The following is a 12,613-nucleotide window of genomic DNA, read 5'->3' on the forward strand; positions in this document are numbered from 1 at the left end:
AAGAGACTATCTGCATTATAAGAACAAAATACTATCACTTAAACTGAATACGGTATGAATAAAATCCCAAGTATGGTAATATTACGTGTTTCATAAACTACATTTGAAAATAAATCAATAATTATGTTAATCTCATTAAAAATTATTACCTTTAAATTCTCATCTCAGATTATTTTATTTTTCCTAAATGAAGATAGAGTATCACATTGAAAAGAGAATGACTTTTTTCTACTTTTAAAATTATTGTTACAAAATAGATTTTCATAGTTTTTAATATTATGTTAATTGATAAAAATTATATGTGTGTGCATGTGTGCTTTTAATTAATTTGTACATTCAAGTATGAAAACAGTAACATAGTTCAATTTATTTAATTTTGTGTTGTGTGTGTTGTGGTAAATATTTTTTTCTATAGATTTCTGCATGGCCACAATGTATCAGTACCCATATTGGTCCTAGAGTTCTGGAATATGTCTCCAGAGAAACTCATTCGTATATATACATAAAACCCATTGGATGTACTGGAAATACAGTTTTAACAATTTTTATTTTGCAGTGACTTAACGATATGCATTTGGTTGGATAAGATTGTATGTAACATGAAAATGACATCTGATCATGACTGTAAATCAATCTCAAACTTAGCATGTTTTAATAAAAACCAATATTGTAATGATGGCCATCTTTATTTTAGTACTATAAGAACAATTTCAAGACTTCAAACCTATTATAACCTCATTTTAAAGATATAATCAATACATTTCCAAGTGTTTTTTTTACTTTTTTAATTTTTTTATTCAGTAAAAAATCTCATACACTTTTGTATTTTATCATTTAAATAATCAAAACGTTTACACTTAAAAATTAAACTAAGAATTTTGGATGCTTATTAACTATGTCTTTAAAATCAGACATTTATTATAACTTGACATCCAAAAATAAAGACGTCAAAGTAAATGAAGATTAACATTATTTTCATGGGATAAAACTAAAATATGTTTTACTATAGCTGGCTCCATGTTTGAATCATGTTAAAACCATCATTTAAAACTAGGATTATATGGTAAGCCCTATTAATTAACGTCCAAATTCAATGTTACCTCCTTCTGTTATAATATTTGACAAAATTGTTAATTATAAATTTTCTTGAAGGTAATTCAATATTTACGAATTGTTAATGTGGTTCTAGGCATGGAAAGCACTAATTCTGCCATTTAAAATCTGGTGAATAAGGTTTCTAATAACTTGGATAGGTCACAGAGCACAGCTGGTACTCGATAAAAACTTATGACTTTATCATTTTATATTATTTTACAAAAATTGTACTTCTTCTTAAACAATGCCTTGTTAAGAAAGGAATAAAATATGTACTGTATCGTAAAATTAAGAAGTGTCGTTACTGAATAAATTTTGGCCCATTATATTTTTAATATATTTATATAATTTTGCTAAAAATATTAAATGACCATTAATGTTACTTGTAGGATAAAAAAAAACTTGAAGCTTATATTAAAAAATTAGAGAACTAAAAATTATGCAGAAGAAAATGGTTTAATCTTTTTGCTGGTTTTGATCTAACGAATTTGTAATCATCAGTAAAGAAACAAGTATCGAACTATTAAATATAAGACTACGTAAACTTATGGATTTCGATTACTCATTTTTTAATTGAAAAATACATGTGGTAGACTGTAGAATTTTGGTGAATCTTTAAGTACAAACTCAATTTTAAAAATAAAAAGTGTTTCAAGTCCAATGAGTTTTGCAAGATAAGAACTTATCAGTTAACCGTTGATTCCTTTTATTTACATTCAGATGTTTATTATTACAAAAAAGAAATTAAAATGCCATGTATTCTAATCAATATCAATACTCATATGACTCCAAAATATCTTACTTGAAAGTGCTACATTATGACAGCTTGTCAGTGGATTTTGTATTACACAATATACTAGCATCAACAAATAACAAATGAACATTGTAGCTTTATACTGATATTTTTCAAAATGTTATACCTAGTGCAGTATATAGTACAGTCATTCTGTATTTCAAAGTCCTATATGCATAACTCGTAGTATTAAAAAAAGTTATTTATATATATATATATATATATATTTTTTTTCCTTTTTTAACACTTTAAACATAGTTATACCTTTTTGAAAACGGGAAATCCTAAATATTAAAGGATATAGAAAGTCTTTTTTGTATTTGAGAGAAGTTTTTAGCGTTTCAATTTGATTCAGTTTAATAGCCTATATACCGGGTGTCCCACAAAGAGGTTTAAACGTTAGATTTTATATTACTTGCCCATATATATATATATATTACCAGTGTTATATATACATATTACCAGTGTTATATATACATATTACCAATATATATATATATATATATATAAATATATATATATATATATATACATTTGCTACTGGTGTTCCATTAGTACTGTATATAACGCTTTGATAATACATCAAGTAAATCATAAGTACTGAACCGGTGCTTACCAATTTAATAAGGAATGCATATTTTAATGGTTCTAGAGGTAATCTCCATTGTGTTGTATGTAGTGTTACTGGTACACTATGTCTACTAAAGGATATAACAATTACTGGTTGTGTTTAATTATTTGAGCTTATATTAGAAATTAATTTATGTACTCGGTTACTATCTGTTGTTATAAACGACTAATATAGAAAGTTTGCTAAGACCTGCCAGATTGAGAGTTGCTTGAATTTGTATTTATTCTATGCACTGAATGTAAATATAACTAAGAGTGTAGCTTTAAAATATAACAACATAATTTATATTATATCTAGTATTAAATGTAAGTTATTAGGGGCAATATCATAGTTATCAAGATAATGTTATTTACCTGGAAAATTGAATATCCAAATTTCCACTTACACAGTTGAATAATTTCAATCACACTTTACACAACATTTAACAAAGACATAACCGACACACAGTACGCCAGCATATGTTCAAATACGTGTATGCGAAGAAAAGTTATTAAGTAAGAATGACTAAATTTGATATACATAATTTCTATAAAATAAATAAATTAGAATAGCTGTAACAATTGTAAGAACCACATTTATATCATATCAATTCACCTCGATCCGTCAGTATGTAGGCTACACGACATGACTGTTGGTTGTTGCCCAATGCACGGAAATTAATCGTTTTTGAAAACTTGTTTGAATTGTACGTAATATTTGTCTACCTCTTCCGATAACCCAACATCTTTAATGGTTATTACACAAATGGATAGGAATGGGTAATAACTGATAAGACTAATGAGTTACTTAGTTGACCGAGTCTTTTGACTATTCGCCACGGTCAATACCATTGACCTATTCACCCAATTTATTTACTTTTCTTCAACTTTTCAGTTTATCTAAAAACTTAATCAACAGAATGTTCTAAACATTTAATAGTGTTATGGGAATGATGTATTGTATTAACTTATAGTAATAATCAGACAATATTTTTTAATCACTCCAAATTAATAATTTCACTGTTGTATGTATATTATATACCAATGTTCACCACAATTAAATTAAAAATACTACATTAAGGACCTAAAAGATATTTAAATGTAATTATGTATCTCAACTGTAGTTAAATATAGTTATATAGGTTCCCGCTGACAAGTATTGTACTTAGCGGGGCCTCAGAAATGTATAATTTCTTGAATAAATGTAATTCAATTCAATTCAATATATATATATATATATACACATATATAATATAAATTAAATTTGTATAAATGGCAATAGCCAAATTTAGTTTAAATATATATACACACATATATGAAGATTTCTGATGTAATTTTATTGTTAAAGAATTATTTATTTAACAATGTTTAATACATAAATAGGTAACAACAGATTAGCCATTTGATTTACAATATCGAAAAATTTATTTTTTGAATACTACATCCGACAGATGTCCTTTGTTGACATTTATGCATTCTTGGAGTCGAGCTTGAAAGTTTTGATAACTCTTCACAGCATATCGACAGGTATCGCTACAATCTCGTCACGAATCCGTTGTTTGAGGGCTGGGATTGTTACAGGAGGATCAGTTGCACACACTTTCGTTTTTGGGTGTCTCCACAAAAAGAAGTCGCAGACAAGGGGGCCAATTGATATCTCCATTTCGAGAAGTGATACACCTTGGGAACAAAGCATTTATAACATTATTGAAATTCTTGCAGTGTGGCTTGTTGCCTCGACCTGTTGGAAAAGTGTGTTTTCATTCAGTGGAAAGTGGTCAAGTTGTGGTGTGATGAGGGTCTGGACCATTGCAACGTATCGCTCAAAATCAACGATATTGGAATTTTCAGCGTGATCCTTAAAAGTATATGGTGATTCCATTCGCTGAAATCGCACACCAAACTTTCACTTTCTGAGCGTGAAGAGTTTCATGAAAGCAATTGAGGGTTTACCTCCGCCCAGTATATGAAATTTTGTTTATTAACAAACTGGTGGAAGTGTGCCTCACCACAAGTTGTTGTCTTGGTTGTCAGTTTCTTCCAACCTGGCAAGCATAACCTCACAAAATCGGATACACTTGATAATCACCCAAATTAAGACATTGAACAACCTGTATTTTGTAAGGGTGATAACGGAGATCTTAATGGAGAATCCTTCTCACCGATGTATTAATTAATCGAAGACATGTGGCTTATCAAATGGCTGATCGACATGGAATTCTCAACATTGCATTTTAAACACGTTCAATATTTTCAGGAGTTCGAATTGTTTTGACACAATCACCTATTTTTTTTTTAGAAGATCCAGTTTTTTCAAGGTTGTTTATCCATGTTTTAATCGCCTCATCGGACAGAATAGTCAAGCGCTCCATATTATACTAAATGGCAAATCACACGGGTTTGAACAGGTTGGCGACTTTGTTCCTCACCATTTTGCCGTGCACTACAAGCCTAACCTCAAATCTTCCCGTTTCATTGGTGGACCCTGTATATTGGCTATTAAACTAAATAAAATTGAAATGCTGAAATTTTTTTGAATATACCCTTAACATTTATAGTTAATTTGTTTCTTATTTTCAATGTTCCTACTGGCCCAAATAGGTTTCATTGGAGTAAAAAAATACCACAGGATAATACCAAAATGTAAATTTATGTTCTTGTTGCAGTTGTTGTCGTCTGCCATCAGTGAGGGCCGCAAAGGCCAGGTAGATGCCAAGGCGCAGGAAGCCCAGTTATGGGAACCACCACCCAAAAAGGGAATGGAAGATGAGTCTGAAGACTCCTGCAAGGCTCTAATGAAGTAAGATAACACTATTGTTTTGTTTCTTTGAACCACTTTTGTTCTTAGAATGTAAAATATATTTATGCCATGTGTACTTGATTTATAAACATCCATAATTTTGTGAAATGTATTGGCACAAATGTATGTCAATATGTAATGGAACTGGTTCTTGCAAGTATTTTGCTGATGACACACTGAAAATGGCTCATGACTAGGGATTGAAATCCGGGATCCCTTCAGGCTTTAGATCTGATAATCCCAGGATCACAACATACCAATCCTAGGATTTTCATAATTTCAAAGTCATGACATTTTAATAAATGTAAGACATTATTGAGAACTTTTGTATATAAGAAGTATAATAAATTAATTGTCACACAAATTAATCCATTAGGTTTCACCATTAAAATAAAATACAATAATAGAGTGTTACCACTTTTAAAGGAAGAAAGAACTTACCTCATAATGTTATATTATTTTAATTATAATAATTAAACTAGTACAGATTTTTTCTTGACCCTAGATGTAGTAATTATACATTGTGAATAAAATAATGTTTTCAAATTTTTCAATTTGTGTTGCCAAATTTACATTATCAAATGTGAAAAGCAGATTTTATAATCCTGGGGTTAAACATTTTTAATCCTAAAACATTAATAATAGTTAAGGATTAATGTGTATCCTATACCACAGGATAAACCTTGGGGACACCATGTAGTATAACACAGGTGAGTAAAAAAATGGTCCGGGACTGCAACTCCTACTTGAAGACTCAGGATCTGTGTAAAGATTTATAGAACTGTATGAACAGAGTACATGGAACAATTACCTTTTGTACATGGTGTATGTATTCCAACTTAATATAATAATAATAAAAATAATTGACATTGCATTTTTCACAGCCTACAAAATATTTTGTTTATTTTTTTAATTTACATTATACACATGTAATTCAATGTTTTGAATGTCATATACTATTACAAATAATATAATTTTTTGGTTCACAAACTCATTATCTGTTGTAAGCACTATATCAATATCATAACAACCAATATTTAAAACTTTTTCTACAAGACCTTTCGGTAGCAATGCTATCTTTGTCTGACACTTCACAAAGTAAATACAACTTATTTGAAGTGATTACAGTAAGAAACCAATATAAGCTCCGTATTCAACATTATTATTTGTTGTGTTTCTACAAGTCACATTGTTAATGTTAGTATGTATAATGTTAATAATATTTTAATAAATCTGAATTTTCGGATCAGGCTTTGTTGTGGTTTTTAAGTCTTAATAACTATAGTAGGAGACACATCATTGCAAGCTTGGCTGTTTGGACAGTTACCGCACCCCATTTCTCCCCTCACCTTGCGGTGTTGCCACTTTGTCATATCAGATGTTCTCATTATGAGTTGAATTGACATCTTATTTCGTTCCGGTTATTTACACCTGTTTTGTTCTTTGGCATTCGATTATTTTGCATGTTTTTATTTTATTATCTTTACTTTATGTTTTGTGTTGTTGTTTAAACACATTGTTAATTTAAATCATGAAGGATTCAGGAAGATAGATGAGAGGTAAGATAAGCAGCAACAATTGCTCAATTGTTGAAATCAATTGATTATCCCGTCACTAGTTATTTTTCCGTTACAGCTGGCAATATCATGCCACAACCCAGGCTTGCATTGATATGTCTCGTACTATGTTACTCAGCTTGTTCACCTCACTTTCCTTAAGTCCATTTTTCCTTATACTCCATTCCCAGATGGCAAGTTCTAATAATGTTATTTAGGAATGGGTGGATCCATAAAAATCAGTCTCGGATCAGAGTTTATTGTAAATTTGAATCAGTTGAGTCGTAGTCATTTTGGATGATTAAAATACAATTTTATATAATTGTTTTGTTATTAGTCAACTGTTGGGAAATAATGTTTTAATCCCTAGACATGCCTTTACTGAAAGTTAATCAGTCTGAAGGATAAAAATATAAGGCCGGAATCGATCTCAACACGCATTACAATGGGAACTCAGTTACAATTATTTTTGTATTCCCTTAGTTTTATTCTTTCCTACTGTGGTTACAGATCACTGCACATTTGATTACTAACAATCCAACTATTGTTAATATGTAGATTGCATCACATTGATTTGTTAGTTTTTAATTGTAAAGTTTTGCTGCCATAGATCAAGTAAAAATGCCAAAACTCATTGCCCAAATCCAGTTAATACACCTGTAGAATTCAATTTCATATGTTAGATTTATGTTCTAATCAAATTTTGTTGGAACTAAAATTGTGTACAGATCCAGCAGTTTGGATAGTCTGATGATCCCAATCATTCCTAACTTTAAGTAATGATAGTTATGGTCATTAGCAAATTATGCAGAATGTCTTTGCCATTGTACTCATCTGAACTATAAATTCACTTATGATGTACTCATGAAGATTAATCCTCAGAACTTGTTTTGAGATATTGTGGATAAATGGATATTATATACATACACATGATAACAATGTTCAATTTTTATATAGGAATTTGATATCACAAAATTGCAATTCAATATAGTAACAGCATAATTTTATGCCATTTATGTAATGTCTTTGGTTATGCCTTAACCTTTTATTGACATTGATTGGGCTTAATTCAATTCTCACACTCCCTACTAAATAATCAGTTAACTGCAACACTGATCTCAATTACATGTGTTTTTATATATTATTTCTGGTTATTGATGTAATGATGGATGAAGTCCAAAAATTACTGACAAAAAGGATAATTAGTGGAATAATTGCAATAATTAAAAGATTGCGGTTATATATGAAATGAAGTTATAAAACAGATGGAGATATTAATTTGTAGAATTTATAAATAGCAAGAATTATGAAGGTAAATTGTTTCTTGCAGCGGTGTAAAAATGGAGGGAATAAGGGAGATTGATCCCCCCTCCAAGAGTTCTATAAATACAAAAATATACATATAACAGTAATCCAACTTATTTTAGATACATCATTTAAATGCTTTACTTTGAATTATGCCTATTTCATTAACTCAAGTTTAGATTTAATCACATGTATACCATACCCTCTGATTGGTAAATTCAATCAAATTTATACCCACCCACCCCTTCAAAGCTGTCCTAGTCATAGTTATACCACTGGTTTCTTGTGTAAATGTTTTATACTGCATTTTCTAATTAGGTGTATGCGAAGAAAGATAATACATCGTTATTATACAGCATTTAAAGAAGTGATAGTTCCTGTGATCGATAAAAATCCTTTTTTTTATTAAATCAGTATACTTATGAAAACTTATTCAAATAAAAACAAATATTACTTAAGTAACTGTTTCTTATTAAGTTTTGTTTCTGTTTATTTCAGATCTCTCTATGAACGATTAGTTTTATTAGAACAGAGTAACCGAGAACAAGAGATTCAAATAACTAGCTTAAGGGCTCAAGTTGGGAGACTTACTGAGGAGAATGAAAATTTAAAATACAACATTCCTTTGCAATTCTGTAATGGAGTTTGTGTCTGGACCATTGACAAGTTCCAGGAGAAATACTCGTCAATGACACAAGATTATCAGAGATGTTTCTACAGCCCCTCTTTTACTACATCATATGTTGGCTACAAGTATGTATTTCCTTTTTTCAAGTGTGCCCTTTAGAAAAAAATAAGTTTTTCTCACCCATTACTGGCAAAAATTTCAGTAATAGGATTTATATAGATAGATGCATGAATTATGGAATTTTACATTTACATCATCCATATAAACTATTATGCACATTTCCAAGAATCAATAATTCTATTGCCTTTGATCTTTTTCAAGAAAAGGAATTGTTTGGCTAACAATACACTGCACTAAATGTTTTTTGACAAATGAATGTATAACTTAATAAACTGTTGTTCGAGTAGTTGGTAACTATTTTAGTACTATCAATAACTAATATATTATAATGGCTCTAGAAAGCCAAAATTTGAAAGAATGTTTCAAAATTGCTTAGATTTTTATTTTATTAAGCAATAAATTACTGTCTTTTATAGTAAAATGCCCAAAAACATGTAAGATCGCAGTTGACAAATATTCATTTTCAAATAAAGAAAACTCATTCACATTTCCTTTTGAAATAATAAAAATTTATATTGGGGTCTTTAGATCACTTACTTTGTTATGCAGAATCCAATATTATACTACATTTAGTTTGTTGGTGTCTTATAAAAGCTTTCCAAGTTGTATTTTATATTACTACAACAAGACTAATTATTTATAGATTTTGTGCTCGTCTAAAGTTATCGACTCTGAACCCAAACTACTTGGCTCTGCTGATACATCTGAAGCAGGGACAGTTCGACAAGGCTCTGGACTGGCCATTCTCAGGACGCATCAGTTTCACTCTTGTGCACCCGACTCAGCCAGAAGAATCCATCAAGGAAACTATGATGTCCAGACCTGAATTGGAAGCATTCAAGCAACCCACAAAAGACATCTGTCTTAGAGGATTTGGATACTCAGAATTTGTTTTGGTGTCTGATATTTTCACCAAAGGGTTCCTTGAAAATGATACTATCACAATAAAAATTCAAGTACAAACTGTTTAAATCATGAGTATTCTTTTGTAAACCTTAATTTCGTCCAATATGTCAACATTTTAGTAGGTGTAACAAAAATGCCCTTTGAAGGGTTGGTTTTCCATTTGTCATTTCCTATCCAATAACACTATAAACAGTGGTAAAATGGATGAGTTCATTTAGTCATTTAAAACAAAATTTATGGTTGAAAGTGATGCTGTGCCTAGATCTTGTCCTATCACACTTCCAAAAATTAAATGACATTTAACTTTATTTAAGGGGACTGTTACCGCCTATCTTAGTCCATATAAACTTAATGCAGGTTTCTAAAATAATGAGTCATGATAGAGCTTTGATTTTTTTTTGTCTTTAAAAGCACACCTTTTTATAGTTCGTGACCAACCAAAATTACAATTTATCATCTTTTAGTATTAAAAAAATAATTTTAAAAAGTTCACCTTTTTAAAACTAAAAAAATCACAAAATATATTTTATTTCTAAGATAATACTTTTTATTTTGTTAAACCCTTTGGTCAGGACCTAGATTATAGTACAAAGTACAAGTGGTAAAAATTTGAGAGGTCTGAGTTCATAAATGGCTGAGAAAACTTGCATCTAAATAGAAAAAAACCAACTTACGGGAATCGAAGAAAATGTCTTAACTACAATAGCCTAGTAGTTTCCTGAGCTGTAGGATGGATTATCTGGGTCTTCACTTTGTGTAAACATGTCTTCAAGGCGTTTTATTTTCAAAGCTCTCTTGTTCCTTATTTTCTTTTCTAGTTCTTGAACTTTCTTGTCCGCTTCCTTCACTCGCACTATTTCTAGGCGCTTCATCGCTTTTACAAAATTTTTCCCTGGACGTAGGTTTAATGCTTCCAAAACTTGTAATTTACTAGAAAAGCCGTCACTAAAGCTACAAACTGCAGAGTAAACACCAAATTTAAGGGTAGGCAGAGTTACAAAAGTTCTTTTTGGTATTAGGGACCAAATAACACTATTCAATGACTCATTTTGGTTTTGAGTTTTCCCTTTCAAACATCGCTCCAACAGTTTGGTTTCTGAAAGGTCTTTGAATATGGATTTTATAAAACTCATAACACACTCAGGGATGTGAAAATGTTTATCATGGTCATACATTTCATTGGTCAGTAAACTCAGGTTATATTTACACCATGTCTCATTGTCTTTAGGGCATAGCTGATGAGTAGGTGTATCATTTGATGACATCGTGTGAAAGTACACTGCCCATATTGCCTTTCTCATCTCTTCAACACTCTGCACATTTCGCCTTATAGCCAGGCCATAATAGGTCTGCAGTTTTTGAATATTAGGCTCACTTAGCCTACCCTGCCCACCTAATCCCTTACCATCCTCAAGTTTTACTTTACCCGAGACAGATTTTAATTTTAAAAGCCGCTTTCCCATCCTCTTTTGACAGTAGTAACAATAATAGTAACCTGAAATAAAGATGCTAGACAGTATAGCCAACATAAAAAGTTAAATACAGCAAAACAATGAAATATATGAGTGTTAGCTAGTGGAACATGACTGATGTTCAGTTAGTGTCGAAAAATGACATGCAAGGGTTTCAATAATATATTTTTTTTACCAACTTATAATAATCATAGGAAAAAACTAATTACTGCAATGAAATCAGTACATTCCAAAGAAAAATAAGGAAAAATAAAAAAAAATTATTATTTTATTAATTTTTTGGGTAACAGTCCCCTTAACCGTGTAAGTGCTGAGTTTTAAAATGAGCTTTATGGGATGAATTATCTCACAAGATACACGTGAAAACATAATTATGTATATTTTGATGTTTGTTATACAAATGGGTAACTGGTGTATTTGCAGAGAATAAAAAAGTAGGAGTGTAAAAAGATGTTTGGGAAAGGGATGAAATCTACGTGAGCTATTATGATCAAAACAAATAAAATTTGTACTTAAAACTTGAAAATTTTAAATATTCTAACAATGAATTAGACATTTTCTATGAGCAAAATATAAAAGCAAAGCATATTATATATACTTTTTACAACAAAATTCACTGTTATTATATCAAGTGTCACTAAAGAAGTTTGAGTAATAACGAATCACAGAGTAGCATAATATAGTGGTCATACTGAACAGCTGTTGACTATTGTCAAAAATATTTAAAACAATGTTTGGACACAGTACCTACGTACCGGAGTATAAGGCCTCAGTGCTCAACTCAGCTAAGATCAAGCATTGTTTTGTTGCACATGGACAGTTTGTTGCAATCGTTATAATATTTTGATATTGCTTGATAATAATGAACTTCATATATTAATAAATTTAATTAAACAGCAAGCTAAACTACCATCCAAGTTTTCTGGTTTACTCAGTACAAAAGCATTACTAACTCAAAACAAATATAGATATATTTAATTGTTTTAACTATCTTTCCATCCAGTGTGAACCAGAAACAATTACATGATAGTTATGACAATGGTCATCCAAGACTGAACTCTAAGATGCTGCACTAAGTTTAGTAAAAGTAAATTAACAATTTTATTTCCTCAGTTATAATTTCATAGTTATTAAGCTTTTATATTATATCACAAAATTTAGCTATTTTGTTAAAACCACTAATAATATAAATAATAAATTATGATTATAAAATTAACACAATTATTAATTATTTAATAAACATCCATCAAGATAGTGCCTATCGCGTAACAGAATAAAATTTTGGAGTTTCTAATCAGAAATGTCTGAGAGAATGATCAAATATTACAA

The 12,613-nt window shown here is 30.1% G+C and overlaps 1 protein-coding gene across 1 annotated transcript in view; it reads left to right on the plus strand.

Annotated features, from left to right (window-relative positions):
* The window catches only part of LOC124364591 (TNF receptor-associated factor 6), a 36,626-nt gene extending 26,748 nt beyond the window's left edge, over positions 1 to 9,878 (plus strand). Inside the window, exons 5-7 of the mRNA XM_046820180.1 lie at positions 5,164 to 5,297; positions 8,657 to 8,911; positions 9,550 to 9,878. Coding sequence (XP_046676136.1) covers positions 5,164 to 5,297; positions 8,657 to 8,911; positions 9,550 to 9,877 — 717 coding nt within the window. The 3' untranslated portion in view covers position 9,878. The remainder of the gene's footprint in view (positions 1 to 5,163; positions 5,298 to 8,656; positions 8,912 to 9,549) is intronic.
* The last annotated feature ends 2,735 nt before the right edge of the window (positions 9,879 to 12,613 follow it).

This window comes from Homalodisca vitripennis, chromosome 1 (assembly GCF_021130785.1).
Source record: "Homalodisca vitripennis isolate AUS2020 chromosome 1, UT_GWSS_2.1, whole genome shotgun sequence".
Classification (NCBI taxonomy): Eukaryota; Metazoa; Arthropoda; class Insecta; order Hemiptera; family Cicadellidae; genus Homalodisca; species Homalodisca vitripennis.